Source organism: Lutra lutra, chromosome 8 (genome assembly GCF_902655055.1).
Source record: "Lutra lutra chromosome 8, mLutLut1.2, whole genome shotgun sequence".
In the NCBI taxonomy this organism is placed as follows: Eukaryota; Metazoa; Chordata; class Mammalia; order Carnivora; family Mustelidae; genus Lutra; species Lutra lutra.
In genome coordinates, this window is record NC_062285.1 from 43,300,848 (window position 1) to 43,320,196 (window position 19,349).

A 19,349-nucleotide genomic window follows, 5' to 3' on the forward strand; every position below is an offset into this window, starting at 1 on the left:
TATCTAAGAGAGAATTGTAAACATACAGATTTAATCAGAATTTAAATGATTACAACCTTTTAGAAATGCAGCTTTCATTTTCATGTTTTTTTTTATTTTATTTTTTATAAACATATAATATATTTTTATCCCCAGGGGTACAGGTCTGTGAATTGCCAGGTTCACACACTTCACAGCACTCACCATAGCACATACTCTCCCCAATGTCCATAACCCCACCCCCCTCCCAACTCCTCTTCCCCCATCAACCCTCAGTTTGTTTTGTGAGATTAAGAGTCACTATGGTTTGTCTCCCTCCCAATCCCATCTTGTTTCATTTACTCTTCTTCTACCCCCTTAACCCCCCATGTTGCATCTTCTCTCCCTCATATCAGGGAGATCATATGATAATTGTCTTTCTCCAATTGACTTATTTTTTTTATTTCATATTTTTATTTTATTTTATTTTTTTTTATTTATTTTTTTTAATTTTTTTATTTTTTCAGCATAACAATATTCATTATTTTTGCACCACACCCAGTGCTCCATGCAATCCATGCCCTCTACAATACCCACCACCTGGTGCCCCCAACCTCCCACCCCCCACCCCTTCAAAATTCTCAGATCGTTTTTCAGAGTCCATAGTCTCTCATGGTTCACCTCACCTTCCAATTTCCCTCAACTCCCTTCTCCTCTCCATCTCCCCTTGTCCTCCATGCTATTTGTTATGCAACACAAATAAGTGAAACCATATGATAATTGACTCTCTCTGCTTGACTTATTTCACTCAGCATAATCTCTTCCAGTCCCGTCCATGTTGCTACAAAACTTGGGTATTCATCCTTTCTTTTTTTTTTTTTTTACAGCTTTATAAACATATATCTTTATCCCCAGGGGTACAGGTCTGCGAATCACCAGGTTTACACACTTCACAACACTCACCATAGCACATACCCTCCCCAATATCCATAACCCCACCCTCTCTCCCAACCCCCTCCCCCCATCAACCCTCAGTTTGTTTTGTGAGATTAAGAGTCTTTTCGCTAAGCCTGATACCCTCTAGTTCCATCCACGTCATCGCAAATGGCAAGATTTCATTTCTTTTGATGGCTGCATAGTATTCCATTGTGTATATATACCACCTCTTCTTTATCCATTCATCTGTTGATGGACATCTAGGTTCTTTCCATAGTTTGGCTATTGTAGACATTGCTGCTATAAACATTAGGGTGCACGTGCCCCTTCAGATCACTACGCTTGTATCTTTAGGGTAAATACCCAGTAGTGCAATTGCTGTGTCATAGGGTAGTTCTATTTTCAACATTTTGAGGAACCTCCATGCTGTTTTCCAGAGTGGTTGCACCAGCTTGCATTCCTACCAACAGTGTAGGAGGGTTCCCCTTTCTTTGCATCCTTGCCAACACCTGATGTTTCCTCACTTGTTAATTTTAGCCATTCTGCCTAGTGTGAAATAGTATCTCAGTGTAGTTTTGATTTATATTTCCTTGATGCCAAGTGATGTTGAATACTTTTTCATCTGTCTGTTGACCATTTGGATGTCTTCTTTGCAGAAATGTCTGTTCATGTCTTCTGTCCATTTCCTGATTGGATTATTTGTTCTTTGGGTGTTGAGTATGATAAGTTCTTTATAGATTTTGGATACTAGCCCTTTATCTGATTTGTCATTTGCAAATATCTTCTCCCATTCTGTCAGTTGTCTTTTGGTTGTGTTGACTGTTTCCTTTGCTGTGCAAAAGCTTTTGCTCTTGATGAAGTCCCAATAGTTCATTTTTGCCCTTGCTCCCCTTGCTTTTGGGGATGTTTCTAGGAAGAAGTTGTTGTGTCTGAGGTCAAAGAGGTTGTTGCCTGTGTTCTCCTCAAGGATTTTGATGGATTCCTGTCTCACATTGAGGTATTTCATCCATTTGGAGTCTATTTTTGTTTGTGGTATAAGAAGATGGTCCAGTTTCATCCTTCTGCTTGTGGCTGTCCAATTTTCCCAACACCATTTGTTGAAGAGACTGTCTTTTTTTCCATTGGACATTCCTTCCTGCTTTGTGGAAGATTAGCTGACCATAGACTTGAGGGTCCATTTCTGGGCTCTCTATTCTATTTCATTGATCTATGTGTTTGTTTTTGTGCCAGTACTATACTGTCTTGATGATGACAGCTTTGTCATAGAGCTTGAAGTCTGGAATTGTGATGCCTCCAGCATCAAGCCCTGCATTAGGCTCCCTGCTCAGCAGAGGGCCTGCTTCTCCCTCTCCCTCTGCAGCTCCCCCTGCTTGTGTTCTCTCTGTCTGTCAAATAAACAAATAAAATGCTAAAAAAAAAAACACAAAAACTTAATTATGTTGAGCATCTCATCTTTTTATGTGTGTTATTATCCATTTCTATATCTTCCTTAAGGACTGAATCAATTACTTTGCCCATTTCTTTATTGGATTGTTTTTTCATTATTGTAAGAGTTATTTGCATATCGTAAATACAGATCCCTTATCAGATACAAGATTTTCAAATCTTTTCTCTTATTCAGTAGCTTGCCTTTTCACTTTATTGATGGTGACATTTGAAGCAAAGAAGTTTTTAATTTTGATGAAATATACTTAATCTTTTTTGTCTTTTAGTGTCATATCTAAGAAACTGTTGCCAAATCCAGTCACAAATGATATACCTATGTTTTTTTTCTAAGAGTTTTATAGTTTTAGCTCTTACGTTTTGAGTTAATGTTGTATATATGCTATAAGGTAGAGGTCTAATTTTATTACTTTGCATGTGGATATCCATTTGTCCCAGTACCATTTGTTAAAAAGACTATTCTTATTCCATTCAATTGTTTTATACCCTCGTTGAATGTCAGTTCACCATAATGAAGCAATTTCTTTTTAGACTGTCAATTCTAATACATTGATCTATATGTCTATCTTTATGTCACTGTCCAATCAAATTTTATGATCTTTCCTAGTTGTCTTGCAAATTACTCAATCACTTATGTAATAATAAAAATTCACTGTAGTAGAACTTAATTTTACTCCTGTAGACATTTTTTGCTTCTTAAAAATGAGACTTTCACCAATTAAGCCTTGCTGACTCCATGATATGATGAGAAGTTAGGCTCAAAAAGATAGAGTCCTGCTTCTTTTCTCCATTCATATCTTTAGTCTCTCACTCAGTGCCTAGCATATCCATTTTCATCAAATCTTGGTTGTAGGATCTACTGTCTACTATTTACTTCATTATGTTTTATGAACTTGTTATAAAGTGTAGACTCATCCATAAATTTCACCATCTAGGAAGGAAAAGATGAACTCTGGGCCTTCAGCTTTTCTGTTTTGAAATCTTGCTAATCCAAAATTGCAACTCACAGATACTCTTTTGACCTGGTTCTTGTGTATAACACTGGTTTTGATCCTGTCCTTGGCACAGATCCTACATTCTCAGAAAACACAGTTGTCTTTATCCGTCTTCTTTTAGTTTAAATAAAAAAAATATGTACTTTAATAGCTCAATACACAATTAATGGAATAAACATTTATTACATTATTTCAAGAAAACAGCTGTAAATTATCAGGTTTTATTTAATGGAGTTATCAGAGACAAATAGTAGATAATCAGTTTGAATTCCAAAAGAAATTTCAAAGCCTGTTTGTATGATATGGGAAAGCTTTGTGGCACAACATAAAGACGAGATGGTCTTAGTTACCTCCCCACATAAACAAACTTGGACTAAGATAAAGGAGAAGTTATATTTAATTTAAATAGTGCCAAAGGACAGTACATTTGGTTTGCTACTGAAAAGATTAAAAATGATTCCATAGAAAGACAACTATCATATGATCTCCCTGATATGAGGGAGAGGAGATGCAACATGGGGGGTTAAGGGGGTAGGAGAAGAGTAAATGAAACAAGATGGGATTGGGAGGGAGACAAACCATAAGTGACTCTTAATCTCACAAAACAAACTGAGGGTTGATGGGGGGAGGGGATTTGGGAAAGGGGGGGTGGGGTTATGGATATTGGGGAGGGTATGTGCTATGGTGAGTGCTGTGAAGTGTGTAAACCTGGCGATTCACAGACCTGTACCCCTGGGGATAAAAATATATGTTTATAAAAAATTTTAAAAAAATGATTCCATAATGTTCTCTTTATTTCCTCACTGATGAAAGCAGAATAAAGATTGAGTATTAGATTGATTTTAAAATACTCAAAGCTGCCTATTTCTTTTAGAATTTCAGTTAATGGAGATCAGGCAAAAGGTCAAATTTTGGTTATTAAACTATATCTAGTTCTTCAGCTATTATATTTCAAATCATATTTTTGCAACTGCCCCTCAGAACAATGTATTACTTAAACTATAACCCCTAGAGGATTTTACTGGTTACCAAGCACATTTAGATATGGCCTTAAGAAAAACACATACTGGCAATAGGTCTTTGGGGGAAAAGACGATATATGACCGTGCAGCTGAGCAGCTGGGGATGCCCGGCTCACTCAGGGCGGAACGCTGCCCGCTTCACAGAAGCCGAGCAGCTGGGAACGTCCGGCCCACTCAGGGTGGAACGAAATACCACCTGCTTCCCTTTTCCGTTGTCTCTCATTTCTCTTCCCAAAAGCACCCGTTGTTTGTTTGATGAGTCCTTTGAATGTGCTTGGTTAACTATAAACTTTACCCTCCTTCTTGTTTGTCCACAAGACAGGCGACTAATGTTTGACCTTCATCTGCTCTTCTGTGGGCTATTGTTTCTATCTTTAAAAGTGAGACTGAGGAGTTGCTTGGTGCAGCAGTCTTTTTGACTGTTGTCCCCTCCTCCCATTCTCTTGTGGATGACTTGTTTGTGCCTAATTCTTCTCCTGTTGGCAGACTGGAAGTGGCGTATTGTCTCTCTGCTTGCGAGTTTTTCTTTTCCCCTAACTTGAGGGGAAATCCTGTAAAGGTGTTCCTGCCAGTTGTAATAATTTGTAATTGAAGGGAATCTTAGAAAAATATCTTAAGAGAAAGGAAGATGGTAGCAGAGTAAGAGGAGCCTAGGTTCACCTAATACCTGAAGACTAATAGAACAAAGTTCACTATTAGAGAGAAGATGCCACATCAAAGAAGGTAGGAAGTACAGAGATGTGCTTTAGGAGAGAAACAGATCCTGACTGCTGCAGAGGAGAAGGAGTCATGGTCATGGAGAAGGGCAGGAGCGAGACATGGGACTGCACAAAGAGAATGTTTCCCAGTAGCCACTGGCTTGGAAAGTGAGAGGAGCTTAATTTCATGAGTTCTTACATAGGGGGGCTTAAAACCCGGAATTCTAAAGGTCATTGGGCATGGCTGGGATAGAGCCTGTAGGGCGCTGTGCTGCTCTTGGAGAGAAGGCAGGCAAACAACCTGGGAGCATACAGCATGGAAACAGTGATCTGAACAGTGTCTGGGGCATACAGTAGGGAAATTACTCACTCTTCTCAGAGCATTTCCCTGAGAGGCAGTGTTCACAGAGACCCCTCTCTAGGAACAAAGGAACCAGCTGGTACCATTTCCCTCCACTGCCCCTCAGCACAAGTTTACAGAGCCATCTGTGGGAAGCAGTGCAGCTCTGACACTGGCTGCCTAATCTGCTTACACCTTGCGCTCCAGTGGAACTGCCCTGCTCGACCATTCTTGCCTCAGTTCCACCACAGCAGGCCTTTCCCCCAGAAAATCAGCACAAGCCCCTGCCCACACCACATCTGACCAGATTTGGGAGGGCCTCAGTTCCAGTGGAGGTGGTGACAGGTCTCATTTCACAAGCACACCAGAGCACACCTAGTTAAAAGTTGCTACATTCAGGCCAACTACCAAACACTGCCCACAGCAGTTAGGGAGAGCCTCTGCAGATGTGTGGCCTGAAGGATAGAGCAGCCAGAACACAACAGCAGAGTGCATGCAGCACACACTAAAGATACTCCCCTAAGCACGAGACCCTGGGCACTACATGACATCTTTTTTCATAAGTCCATTACTTTTGGGAGCAGATGACATAACTGGCATTTCTAACACAGAGAAGCTGGTAGAGACTTAGATAAAATGAGAAAACAGAGGAATTTATCTCAAATGAAAGAACAGGATAAGGCCACGGGTCCAGAGATTGAAGTGAGACAGATGTAAATGTCATGCCTGTTGGAGGATTTAAAGCAGTGATCATAGGGATACTCACTGGACTTGAGAAAAGAATGGACAACATCAGTGAGACCCTTACAACAGAGATAAAAGAGTTAAAAATGAATCCGAGATGAAGAGTGGAATAAATGAGATAAGAAACACACCTAATGCAATGAACAGCAGGCTGGAAAAAAAAACAGAGGAACAAATTAACAACTTAGAAGACAAAGTAGTGGAAAGCAATGAAGCTGAAGAAGGGAGAGAAAGAAGAATTATGCAAAATGAGACCAGACCTGGGGAACTCAGTGACTCCATCAAATGTAATAACATTCATGTTATAGGAGTCCCAGTAGGAGAAGAGAGAAAAAAGGCGTAAGAAAATTTATCTCAAGAAATAATAGCAGAAAACTTCCCTAATCTAGGGAATACAACAGACATCAAGATCCTGGAGACACAGAAAACTATCAAAATCAACAAAAGCAGGCCAACACCAAGACATACTGTAACTGAATGTGCAAAATATACTGATAAAGAAAACATCTTAAAAGCAAGAAAGCAAGTCAGTAACTTCCAGGGGAAACCCCTTAAGGCTAGCAGGAACTTTTTCAGCAGAAACTTTGCAAGCCAGAAGGGAGTGGCATTATCTATTCAATGTGGTGAATGGGAAAAATCTGTAGCTGAGAATTCTCTATCTAGCAAGCCTATTACTCAGAATAGGAGAGATAGAGTTTCCCAGATAAAAACTAAAGGAGTTTGTGACTACTAAACTAGCCCCACAAGAAATATTAAAGGGGACTCCTTGAGTGGAAAGAAGAGACCAAAAGTGACAGTATAAAGGCAGGAAACACAAAAGTAGCAAAAATGAACATTTATATAAAAAATAAGTTAAGGAACTCAGAAAAAGAGGATATAAAATATAATACCTTATCTAAAGCATGGTGAGAAGAAGAGAAAAGAATGGGCTCAAACTTAAATGACCAGCAGCTTAATATAGACTACTATATGCAGAAGAGGTTATATACAAATTATATATCAAAAACCACTAATAGTGGTGCCTGGGTGGCTTAGTTGGTTAAGCATCTGACTTGATTTCAGCTCAGGTCATAATCTCAGGGTTGTGAGATTGAGCCCTGCACTGCACTCTATTCCAACCATGGAGTCTGCTTAAGATTCTCTTTCCCTCTCCCCACTCCACTCGTGCCCTCCCTAAAAAGAAAACAAAACCACTGATAAACACTCAAAGAGGAGAAAGAAGTCCAAATATATCACTAAAGAAAACCAGTAAAACATCGAAGACACAGAAAATGATCAGAGAAAATCTCCAGAAACAACTACAAAGCAAGTAGTAAAATGACAAATACATATCTATCAATAATTACTTTGGATATAAATGGGGTGAGTGCTCCAATCAAAAGACATAGGATGTCAGAGTGGATTAAAAAAAAGAAGAGGGGCTCCTGGGTGGCTCAGTGGGTTAAGCAGCTGCCTTCGGCTCAGGTCATGATCTCAGGGTCCTGGAATCAAGCCCCACATCGGGCTCTCTGCTCAGCAGGGAGCCTGCTTCCTCCTCTCTCTCTGCCTGCCTCTCTGCCTGCTTGTGATCTCTGTCAAATAAATAAATAAAATCCTTAAAAAAAAAAAGAAGAAGAAGAAGAAAAAACAAGACCCATCTATAAGCCGCTTGCAAGGATTTTATTTTTGTCATAAGGACACCTGCAGATTGAAAGTCAGGGGATGGAAAAAACGTATGTCATGCAAATGGATATCAAAAGAAAGCCAGGATAGTAAAACTTATATTGGACAAAATAGAGTCTAAAAGAAAGAGTGTAGTAAGAGACAAGGGCACTATATCATAATAAAGAGGACAGTCTAACAAAAAGAAGAGCTATCAATTGTAAATATTTATGCACCCAACACGGGATCACCCAAGTACATAAAACAATTAATGACTAACATAAAAGAACTAATTGATAATAATACAATAATACTAGGGTACTTTATTTTTATTATATATGTTTTAAATGAAATTCATTGCTTTTATTCCTAATTACAAAAGTATCCATGAAGACAATGTACAATTTGGATATTTTAGGAAGGAATAGAAATAATCAATAGTTGGTACTTTAACACACCACTTACATTAATGGACAGATCAGAAAGTCAACAAGGAAACAGTGGCTTTATATTGATGCACTAGACTAGATGGACTAAAGAGATATATTCAAAATATTCCATCCTTAAACAGCAGAATACACATTCTGGAACATTCTGTAGAATAGATCACATATTAGGCCACAAAACAAGCCTTTTTTTTCCTTTAATTTTATTTTTTTTTCAGTGTTCCAAAATTCATTGCTTATGCACCACACCCAGTGTTCCATGCAATACTCGACCTCCATAATACCCACAAAACTAATCTTAATAAATACAAGAAGACTGAAGTCATACCAGACACCTTTTCTAATCACAAAACTATTAAATTAGAAGTCAGCCACAAGGAACAATCTGAAAGACCACAAATACGTGTTGGTTAAGTAATATCCTACTAAACAATGGATGGACCAATGAGGAAATAAAAGAATAAATGTAAAAATACATGGAATCAAATGAAAATGAAAACACAATTGCCCAAACTTTTGAGATACAGTAAAAGTGGTTCTAAGAGGGAAGTATATAGCAATACAGGCCTACCTGAAGAAACAAGAAAAATCTACAACAACCTAACCTTCACCTAAATAAGCTAGAAAAAGAACAACAAATTAAGCCTAAAGTCAGCAGAAGGAAGGAGAATAAAAATTAGAGCAGAAGTAGGGGTGCCTGGGTAGCTCAGTTGGTTAAGCAGCAGACTCTATTTTTTTTTTTAAATTTCTTTTCAGCATAAGAGTATTCATTGTTTTTGCACCACACCCAGTGCTCCATGCAATCCATGCCCTCTCTAATACCCACCACCCGGTTCCCCCAACCTCCCACACCCCGCCCCTTCAAAACCCTCAGATCGTTTTTCAGAGTCCATAGTCTCTCATGGTTCACCTCCCCTTCCAATTTCCCTCAACTCCCTTCTCTTCTCCATCTCCCCTTGTCCTCCATGCTATTTGTTATGCTTCACAAATAAGTGAAACCATATGATAATTGACTCTCTCTGCTTGACTTATTTCACTCAGCATAATCTCTTCCAGGCCCGTCCATGTTGCTACAAAAGTTGGGTTTTCATCCTTTCTGATGGAGGCATAATACTCCATAGTGTATATGGACCACATCTTCCTTATCCATTCGTCCGTTGAAGGGCATCTTGGTTCTTTCCACAGTTTGGCGACCGTGGCCATTGCTGCTATAAACATTGGGGTACAGATGACCCTTCTTTTCACTACATCTGTATCTTTGGGGTAAATACCCAGTAGTGCAATGGCAGGGTCCTAGGGAAGCTCTATTTTTAATCTTGAGGAATCTCCACAGTGTTCTCCAAAGTGGCTGCACCAACTTGCATTCCCACCAACAGTGGAAGAGGGTTCCCCTTTCTCCACATCCCCTCCAACACACGTTGTTTCCTGTCTTGCTAATTTTGGCCATTCTAACTGGTGTAAGGTGGTACCTCAATGTGGTTTTCATTTGAATCTCCCTGATGGCTAATGATGATCAACATTTTTTCATGTGTCTGATAGCCATTTGAATGTCTTCCTTGGAGAGGTGTCTGTTCATATCTTCTGCCCATTTTTTATATGATTGTCTGTTTTATGTGTGTTGAGTTTGAGGAGTTCTTTATAGATCCTGGATATCAACCTTTTGTCTGTACTGCCATTTGCAAATATCTTCTCCAATCCTGTGGGTTGCCTGTTTGTTTTGTTGACTGTTTCCTTTGCTGTGCAGAAGCTTTTGATCTTGATGAAGTCCCAAAAGTTCATCTTTGCAGCAGACTCTTGATTTCAGCTCAGGTCATGATCTCAGAGTCCTGGGATTGAGCCCTGCTTCTGGCTCTGTACTCAGCGGGGAGTCTACTTGAGGATTCTCTCACTCCCTCTCCACTTGACCCTCTCCCCACTCTCTCTCTCAAATAAATCTTTTTAAAAATTAGAGCAGAAATAAACACTATAGAAACTTTAAAAAGACAAAAATAGGAGAGATCAATGAAACCAGGAGCTGGTTCTTTGAAAAAATTAATAAAATCGATAAGGCTTTAGCAAGAGTTATCAGAAAGAAGAGAAAAGGGACCCAAAAAAAAAAAATCACAGATGAGAGAGGAGAAATAACAATCAACACCACAGAAATGCAGACAATTATAAAAGAATATTATGAACAACTATATGCCAACAATTTGGACAATGTAGAAGAAATGGATAAATTCTAGAAACATATAAATTACCAAAACTGAAACAAGAATGGAAAACTTGAACAGACTGATAACCAGCAAAGAAATTGAATCATTATTCAAAAAACTATTAACAAACACAAGTCCAGGACCAGAGGCAAATTCTACCGAGCATTTAAAGGAAGAGTTAGTACCTTTTCTCAAACTATTCCAAAAAACAGAAAAGGAAAAACTCCAAATTCACTCTATGAGGCCAGTATTACCCTGATACCAAAACAAGACAAAGACACCACAAAAAGAACTATAAGCCAGTATCTTTGGTGAACATGGATGCAAAAATCCTCAACAAAATACTCACAAACTGAATCCAACAATACATTAAAAATATCATCACCATGATCAAATGGGATTTATTCTTAGGTTATGGCGGTGTTTTAATATCTGCAAATCAATCATTATGATACACCAAATTAATAAAAGGAGAAGAATCATCTGATCATTTCAAAAGATGTAGAAAAAGCATTTGAGGGACACCTGGGTGGCTCAGTGGGTTAAATCCTCTGCCTTCGGCTCAGGTCATGATTCCAGCGTCCTGGGATCTAGCTCTACATCGGGCTCCCTGCTCGGTGGAGAGCCTGCTTCCCCCTCTCTTTCTCTGCCTGCCTCTCTGCCTACTTGTGATCTCTGTCTGTCAAATAAATAAATAAAATCTTAAAAAAAAAAAATTTGACAAAGTGCAACATCCATTCATGATAAAAAAAAAAAAGTACAACATCCATTCATGATAAAAACCCTCAACAAAGTAGGTTTAGAAGGAACATACTTCAACATAATAAAGGTAATATTTTAAAAATGCACAGGTAATGACATCCTAAGTGGGGGAAAACGGAAAGAAAAACTTCTTAGATCTTGCTTCTAGTTATGTGCTGCTTCTCATTAGCACTGTTTGTCATCATTAAATTAATCTCAGGGGCACCTGGGTGGCTCAGATGGTTAAGTGTCTGCCTTCGGCTCAGGTCATGATCTCCAGGTCCTGGGATCGAGTCCCATGTCAGGCTCCCAGCTCAGCAGGGAGTCTGCTTCTCCCTCTCCCTCTGCCTTTCCCCCTGCTTGTGCTCTGTCTCTCTGTATCTCTCCCAAATGAATAAATTTTTAAAAAATTAAAAAAAATTAATCTTAACATTTATTACTTCCCACTTTAAGGAGACCAATTTCTGCTATGTAAATTATGTATCTTTTTAATGCTTTTTGTCATCCATTTTTCTGTTTCTCTTTTTGTTTTTTCTTAACAAACTCCCCAAAGTTTAGTGGCTTAAATAAATAACATTTATTTTGTTCACAAATCTAGTGTTAGGAAAAGTGTGGCTAGGACAGCTTGTTTCTCTTCCCCTAGCTTCAGGTGGGGCCGCTGAAAGGCTTGGGGTTGGAACTGTTTGAAAATTTGTTCACTCACATCTGGTGTTGTCGATGCTGGCTATTGCCTAGGACTATAGTTAGAGCAGGCAGCCGAAACACTTACACTGGAACAGCTAGACTCTTTGTGGCCTGAACTTTCTTACAAGATGGGGGGCTAAATTCCAAGAAAGCTGCCTGAGCTGCAGAGCAAGACAGAAGCTCTATTGTCTTTTGTAACCTAGCCTTGGAATACACAGAGCATCACATTCACCATATTCTGTTAGAAGAAAGTCACTAAGGTAGGCCCATGGTCTTTTTTTTTTTTTTAATGGATTGAATATTTAAAAACCTATGGACACATTTAAAAAGCAGCACTATTTACCCACCGGCCACAATTTTTTGTTTTCCTCCCACATGAAAAATACACTCACCTCCCCCCCACCATACCTCCCACAAATCTCAGTTTTCCTGGCATTGGGTTTAGGCTTGAGTCCAAGATCTTACCATCTTAATCAGGTACAGCAGGGATAAGGTGCCTGAAGTATAGTCCCTTGAGTGCAAGTCCTCTCAATCTGAACACTCGGGAATTAAGGAAGACAGTTCTCTACCACTCAAAATGGAACACTCTGGTAACCTGCTAAGGATTCTCCCATTGAAAGAAGGTGGGAGGCACACTAGTCCATAGCAATTTTGAAACACACCCTGAAGCATGCTGTCAGTTCTTCAGTTCCATGGGAATGCTTCTCCATGGCTGTTTGCTTTACTCTTTGAGCTCTTGGTTCTGTCCTTTTCATAATGAATGACCTGTGTTTGTAGCTGCTTTTTCAGCCTGCTTCCTCCTCATGGGACTTCTCAGACTCAAAGGCCTATTTCTAGTTTGTACTATCTTGGTCTCTTTTAGTCCAAGCTCGCAAACAGTGTTTTTGCTACTATAATTCTCTTAGTTTTTGAGTTTTCCGTGAATATGATTGGATTTCATGCCATTAGAAAAGCCATTCTCCTAGGTCTTTTTGAGATAAGTTTTCACCTCAGGTTTCCTGTGAAGCTCTCATGTGATAATGCCTTTAAAATTCTCATACTCTTAAGATCCTTGAAGAAACTTGAGGCACACCTTAAATCCTTCTGAAGTCTTAATAAAAGGTTTATAGTTTTGGCTTCACCCATAGGCCATGTCTTCCTGGATTTGCTTTTAACCCAGAAGCCATTTCTTTACTTTAGCGTTATTTGACAATACAGCAGGTGGAGAGGCTGTGAATGAGGAACAGATAGATGAACCCAGTAAGTCCTGGTTCCTTCATATTGAATAGTCTTTCTTTAAGCTTATCTCTCCTATCGATTTTACTTTCAAGTGGTTTGTGGCACGAGTTCCTTTTCCCTCTAGTGTCATTTTCTTCACTTATCTAGAAACCTTTACTGTAAGCCTCTTCAAGGGCCATCAGGTTTCCACTAACAGTCTCTTGGAAGCCCTTTTGGTTTTCATTCTTACTCTTCTCTACTTCTCACTCTTAATCTTCTTTCAGGTTCTGCCCACTTCCTGGTTCAAAGAAGGTTTAGTTTTAGTTTTTTGGGGTTTTTTTATGGAAGCACCCCATTTTTAATATCAGTATCTGTGCCAGTTATTTATTGCTGTATAATAAACCATCTCAAAACCTAGTGGCTCAAAACAGCATTTATCTTGTTCACAAATCTTTGGACAAGACTGAGTAAGGCCAACTCATTTCTTCTTCATTTGCCATCACGTGGGATGACTGGAAGCTGGGAACTAGAATCATCTAAAACCTTGTTCATGCACATGTTTGGCTGTTGAGGCTGGCTTTTGGCTAGGATGTTAACTAGGGCAGTCTCAGCTGGAATATTTCCATGAAGACTCACTAGATAGCCTGGGCTTTCCCACAACAGCTGGATTCTAAGGGTGAGGTTTCCTAGAAGAAGAAAGTCAGATGGAAGCTATATCACATTTTCTAACCTTGCCTTAAAAATCACACAGCAGGGGGCACCTGGGTGGCTCAGTGGGTTAAAGCCTCTGCCTTCGGCTCAGGTCATGATCTCAGGGTCCTGGGATCAAGCCCGCATCGGGCTCTCTGCTGAGCAGGGAGCCTGCTTCCCCCTCTCTCTCTGCCTGCCTCTCTACCTACTTGTGATCTCTCTCTCTCTGTCAAATAAATAAATAAAATATTTTTTTAAAAAATCACACAGCAGTTCTGCCATATTCTGTTCACTAGGAACCAGTTACTAAGGCCAGCACATATTAAGGGAAGGGATTGTCATGGGAGAAGTGTCAATTTATAAAACCACCACATCCACTCACCTTGTCTTACCAATCATATCTAAAGGAAAGGAGTTCTTCCCAACTCAGCATCACTGAAACTCCAGCAAGTTTTTTGGTTGTTTTCATTGCTTAATATATTCTCTTATTTTGCGGGAAGTTACAAAGGATTGCAACACTGTTGAGTTAAGGAATTTTTTTTTTTGGTCCAAAAATATATGGATCATCTCACTAAACTTTTTTTTCCCCACTAAATTTTTTTACTGAGAGATGTGATTTCTTAACCCTGTGAATCATTTCTCCTCAAAATGCAATTAAAATTAGCATAAAGCATTTGTAATTCAGAAAAAGGCTGATGGCATTAGAATCAGTATTTATAGATTCATTAATTAAAGTCTTATTTTCAAAGTCTTATTTTGGTAAGCATTTATTGGCTCAGACCTACATAAGCCAATATGGTATTCCTAAAACTTCTTTAAAAATTATGGAGTACGAGGGCACCTGGGTGGCTCAGTTAAGTGCCTTTGGCTTGGATCGTAATCCTGGGATGCTGGGATTGAGCCCCATGCTGGGCTTCCTGATCAGTGGGGAGTCTGCTTCTCCCTCTCCCTACTCTTGCGCTCTAGCTGTCTTGCTCTCTCTCCCTCTCAAATAAATAAATAAAATCTTTTTAAAAATTACGGAGTGTTAAGATGAGGGAAGGGTTAAGAGACTTTCTACTAAGAGGTGACTTATGGTTATTTTATGGAGGAAAAATATGAAACAATCATAGAAAAATAAAAGTATAAAAATCAAATACAAATGTGTGGCAAAGAGGATGACAGCAGAGATCGATTTTAGCAACTCCTAGTGGTTTTAATTTTGTTCTTGATTTTCTGAGTTATTTGAGGTTCCACATTCCAAGACTGTACTACAATATAGATACCATTTTGTTGAAAATGAATTTATTTTAAAATTTGAGCACCTGGCTGGAGCAGTCAGTAACGTATGTGACTCTTGTTCTTGGGGTTTGAGTTCAAGCCCCATGTTTGGTGCAGAGATTTAAAATCTTTAAAAAAAAATTTGGGTCTTAATTTTGCATTAGACTATTTTCAGTCCACTTCCAAACTGTATTATTTTATTCATGCAGGTTGATGATCTTACAGCAAAACTGGAAACTGTGTTTTCAAAAAACCAGGTTCTTACTCAGGAATTATCATCTATGAAAGAAATACTGACAAAATGTGAAAAGCTAGAGAAGAAAAAAAAGAAGTTGGAACAATAAGTAGTAAACCTCAGAAGTCGTGTAGAAGTCAACATGGTAGAATACTGTGAAATAGAACAATATAAATGGGAACTTGAAGAAAGAGCAAGATTGAATATAGCAGAAAAATTAAAAGAAGTCAATCTGTTTTTACATGTTAATTTATTAATCTATAATATGCTTTAATTCGTTTCACTGCAAATTACATTTTGGTTATATGCAGTGTAGAGTTTTCCTCTACTTCCTTTATAGCAATTTGGCAAATTTCTGGAAGCTTTGTTCCTTCCCTCTAAAAATTTCAGTTTTCATCATTATTCTCACTAAATTGATCTTTCAGAATGATTCACAGTGGAAAGTCATTTTATTTTTTAAGACCAGTTAGTATAAAACAAGGCTATTGAGAGGAAAAGAAAAAATTGTGCTTTAAAAATTTTTACCATGGGGTACGTGGGTGGCACCGTCAGTTGCTTGTTTGGGCTACATTCTGAACATGCCTACATAAAAAAAAAAAAATTGTACCATACTTGGATTATTCCTTTTTTATATATTAAATATCTTAATTCTTTATTTGGAAAGCACGAGTGGGGGATGGACAGGTAGAGAGAAAATTCCAGCCATACTTCATGCTGAGTACGACACAGGGCTTTATCCCAGGACCCTGAGATCACTATCTGAGCAGAAACCAAGAGTCAGGCACTCAAATGAGTGAGTCAGCCAGGTACCCCATGTACTTCAATTATTCTTAAGTTGTATTGTTCACTTTTTTAAAAATTTAAATGATTTTATTATTCTTTGAATTATCAGATTGTGTGAGTTCTAATGTAAGAATGAACATTATTCACATTTAATTCAGTTTCACATTAATGATAAATATTTTACATTTCAGCTTTTTTTCACTTTAAAAATTGCTCTCTGAATCATTGACACAAAACTAAAAGAAAGAAATATACTGTAGTTACCCAGGTTGTAACAATTTTAAAACTATGCTTTTAATTTGCTTTAGACACAAGTAGCATCTCAAGAAAGCTTAGCACAGTTAAGAGAAAATAATAATGCTTCACTAAGAAGTCAAATGGAACTCAGAATTAAAGAGCTGGAATTTGAATTATTCAAAATGGAGAGTTCTCAAGAAGATCTTATTAAAACAGAATTGGACAGATACAAGCACCTCTACCTAGAAGAAGTAACACATCGAATGTCATTGACAAACGAACTGAACAAGTTAAAACAATCATAGAAAGTAGAGTTAGCTTATTAATTTGCCCCTAAACCATAGTTTTTATGGAGCCACATTCATGAGATCAGTAGTACGTGAAAGCCAACTACATAGTATAATTTTGAAAAATGATATTTGTAAATGAACTTACTGTTGAAATGTTAGTCTAAGACAGTTTGCATCTCTCTTTTTTTGGTTTTAAATAATGATTTTATTTTTTTCCCTTGAATATTTTCAGTTAATCTGATCTCCTAGTCTTTAAGCTAATTGTTTGAAGGTTTATAATTTAGACAGCATATTATTATAAAATTGTCAGAATTACCCTGAATAGAAATGAGTTTATTAATATTTATTTATTAATGTTAGTTTATTTTTGGAAGAGTACATCTTTAACCCAAAAGGTCAAGACAGAAAGGGCAGATTCCACCTCCAGTACCCTGGTATCTGTGTTATAACCTAATTGCCTCTGGAGCTGTTTCAGTTCATTCTGATTGCAACTCTGCCATCTACTTCTCCCCGAGCAATTGTTCGTCTAAATTATTCCTCAGTGCAAAATGCTCAATTTCTCTGAGGTAATGTGTGAAATGTACGAGAGTGGTGAAAGCCAATGCTTGAAAAATGTCTTTGAGGGATCTTTTTTAATTTTTATTTTCTTTTAAAGATTTTATATATTTATTTGATAGAGAGAGCACGTGAGCACAAGCAGAGGGGAGCAGCAGGCAGAGGATGAGGGAGAAGCAGGCTTCCCGCTGAGCAGGGAACCCAGTGTGGGGCTCAATTCCAGGACTCTGGGGTCCTGACCTGAGCTGAAGGCAGATGGTTAACTGACTGAGCCACCCAGACCCCGCAGGATGGTTTATTTTTGCAGCTCTAAACTGGTTTACTAAATATAAGTATGTGTCATGGCATCCCCAAGAATCTTTTAAGTACAACCATTCCAGAAGGCAGTAGGTATTACCTGTTAAGCCATGGACATCACTGATAGCCATTTTTCTCCCTCCTTAATTTGAAGTTCTTATTAGTTAGGAACCCTAAAAATATATGTACATCTTTAGAACAGTTTTAAACCTATAATTATACATAGTAGATCTGCTCTGTCACATTTACCATGTTAAAACACTGTTTAATGGCACATTCTGTTTACTATTATGGAAACTTAAAAAAATGCAAGTAATTTAGAAATGATTTGGGGAGAAATGAAATATGAAGCATTGTGTTTTGTAACCTTAACAGGACTAGTGAGAGGCTGGCAGAGACCAGTACCAAACTTCTGGTGGAGAAGCAGCAGAAGCAAACTTTGCTTGACACTACTAATATGAGGCCAGCCCTAGAACCGCCTTATGGTAGAAATGTTAGTAATAATAGTTCACTATTCAATAGAAATGTTGCTCTAAGAGAAAATGTGGTGATTCATACCTCAAACTCATGGCGTTCAAGTAATGACATTGGGACTTTCTTGACCAAGGTTTGTTATATTATCTTACCTTTTTTTCCTTGGGTTTCAGATTTCTGATATAATTTTTGTTTTTAATTTGGTAAAATTCTGAGTTGTTTAGCTAGCTAATACACACTAAGTAAAAGTCATAATTATTTGTGCTAATAAAGAAATGAGACAGAAATTTTCATTTTTTTTTCTTAGTTCCTGGAGCTCTTACTTTCAAGAGATACATAACTATTATTACCTTTATTCAATAAATATAACTAAAATGACAAATTTTATTATTTTTTCAACATTCTATTTATTTTAGAGAGAGAGTGTACAAGAGGCGGAGAGAGTGTGAGACTCTCAAGCAGACTTCCTGCTAAGTGTGGAACCCTACATGGGGCCCAGTCTCACAACCCTAAGATCATAACCTGAGCCAAATACAGGAGTCAGACCCTAACTGAGTTACCCAGGCACCCCAAAACTGACACATTTTAAATTTCTTGAAAACCTACATCTAAATTCGATTTTAGAAGGTAAGTATTATTGCTCACTAATGAAATCTATACTTAGATGCTTTGACTAATTTCCTGGTTGACAATGGTTCATAACAATTTTAAAGTTCGCTGTTACCCATTTTTCCCACCCCTATGTATAAGTGAACAATAAGAATCCAAACACTTAATCACATATGGATATTTATTATTTTAAAGAATCCATGATAAGTCCTTTTTATGAATTTAATAAACTTGTAACGCTAAAAAGATTAATTTTTTTTGAGTTATAATTGTTGTCATTTTCTTCCCTGAGAGTACATCCTTAATTGTTTTCTTACTTGGAGCATTTTTTAAAACTTATAACACTTCTATTCCAATTTTTACAAAATGTCTTGCTGAGCAATTGTAGAGCATTTTCTAAATCGCTAAATCAAGCAAATACTGGATTCTTTTTTTTAGAGAGAGAGAGAGAGGGAGAGAGAGAGTGTGTGCAAGCTGGCGGTGGGGGGTGAGGTGCAGAGGGTAAACAGGCTCCATACTCAGTGCAGAGCCTAATGCAGGGCTCAGTCTCAATGATCCTGAGATCATGACCTGAACCAAAGTCAAGATCAGATCCTTAACTGACTGAGCCACCCAGGTGCCCCACAATTGGAATTTTTAAAATGAAGTTCACATGTATCTACCTTGCCATCACTTGAATGACTGATGACTAAGATGGGAATAATAGGGAGTCTTTAAGTAGCAGCTAGTTTCCATTGTGTATCATTGTTATTAAAATATCCATTTCAATCAATATACATAGGTTTATGGTTTTGAAGGTATATTCATGGTCTTATTAATGTAGACAAAAGTAGCATAGGCTCATGGTAAATGAGGCCTCAATCTTGTTCTTTCATTTGGTTT

The 19,349-nt window shown here is 38.0% G+C and overlaps 1 protein-coding gene across 1 annotated transcript; it reads left to right on the forward strand.

Moving 5' to 3' along the window:
* Nucleotides 1–15,199: 15,199 nt before the first annotated feature.
* LOC125106823 (ankyrin repeat domain-containing protein 26-like) lies at nt 15,200–18,148 on the forward strand. Its single transcript, XM_047741448.1, has 3 exons — nt 15,200–15,367; nt 16,314–16,531; nt 17,760–18,148. The coding sequence occupies exons 1-3, from the start codon at nt 15,365–15,367 to the stop codon at nt 18,037–18,039; spliced, it is 501 nt and encodes a 166-aa protein (XP_047597404.1). The 5' UTR covers nt 15,200–15,364; the 3' UTR covers nt 18,040–18,148.
* Nucleotides 18,149–19,349: the final 1,201 nt, after the last annotated feature.

Coding starts and splice junctions, on each gene's coding strand:
- LOC125106823 (XM_047741448.1), top strand. Junction 16,532..17,759: donor TTGACAAACGAACTGAACAA/GTTAAAACAATC, acceptor TAACCTTAACAG/GACTAGTGAGAGGCTGGCAG.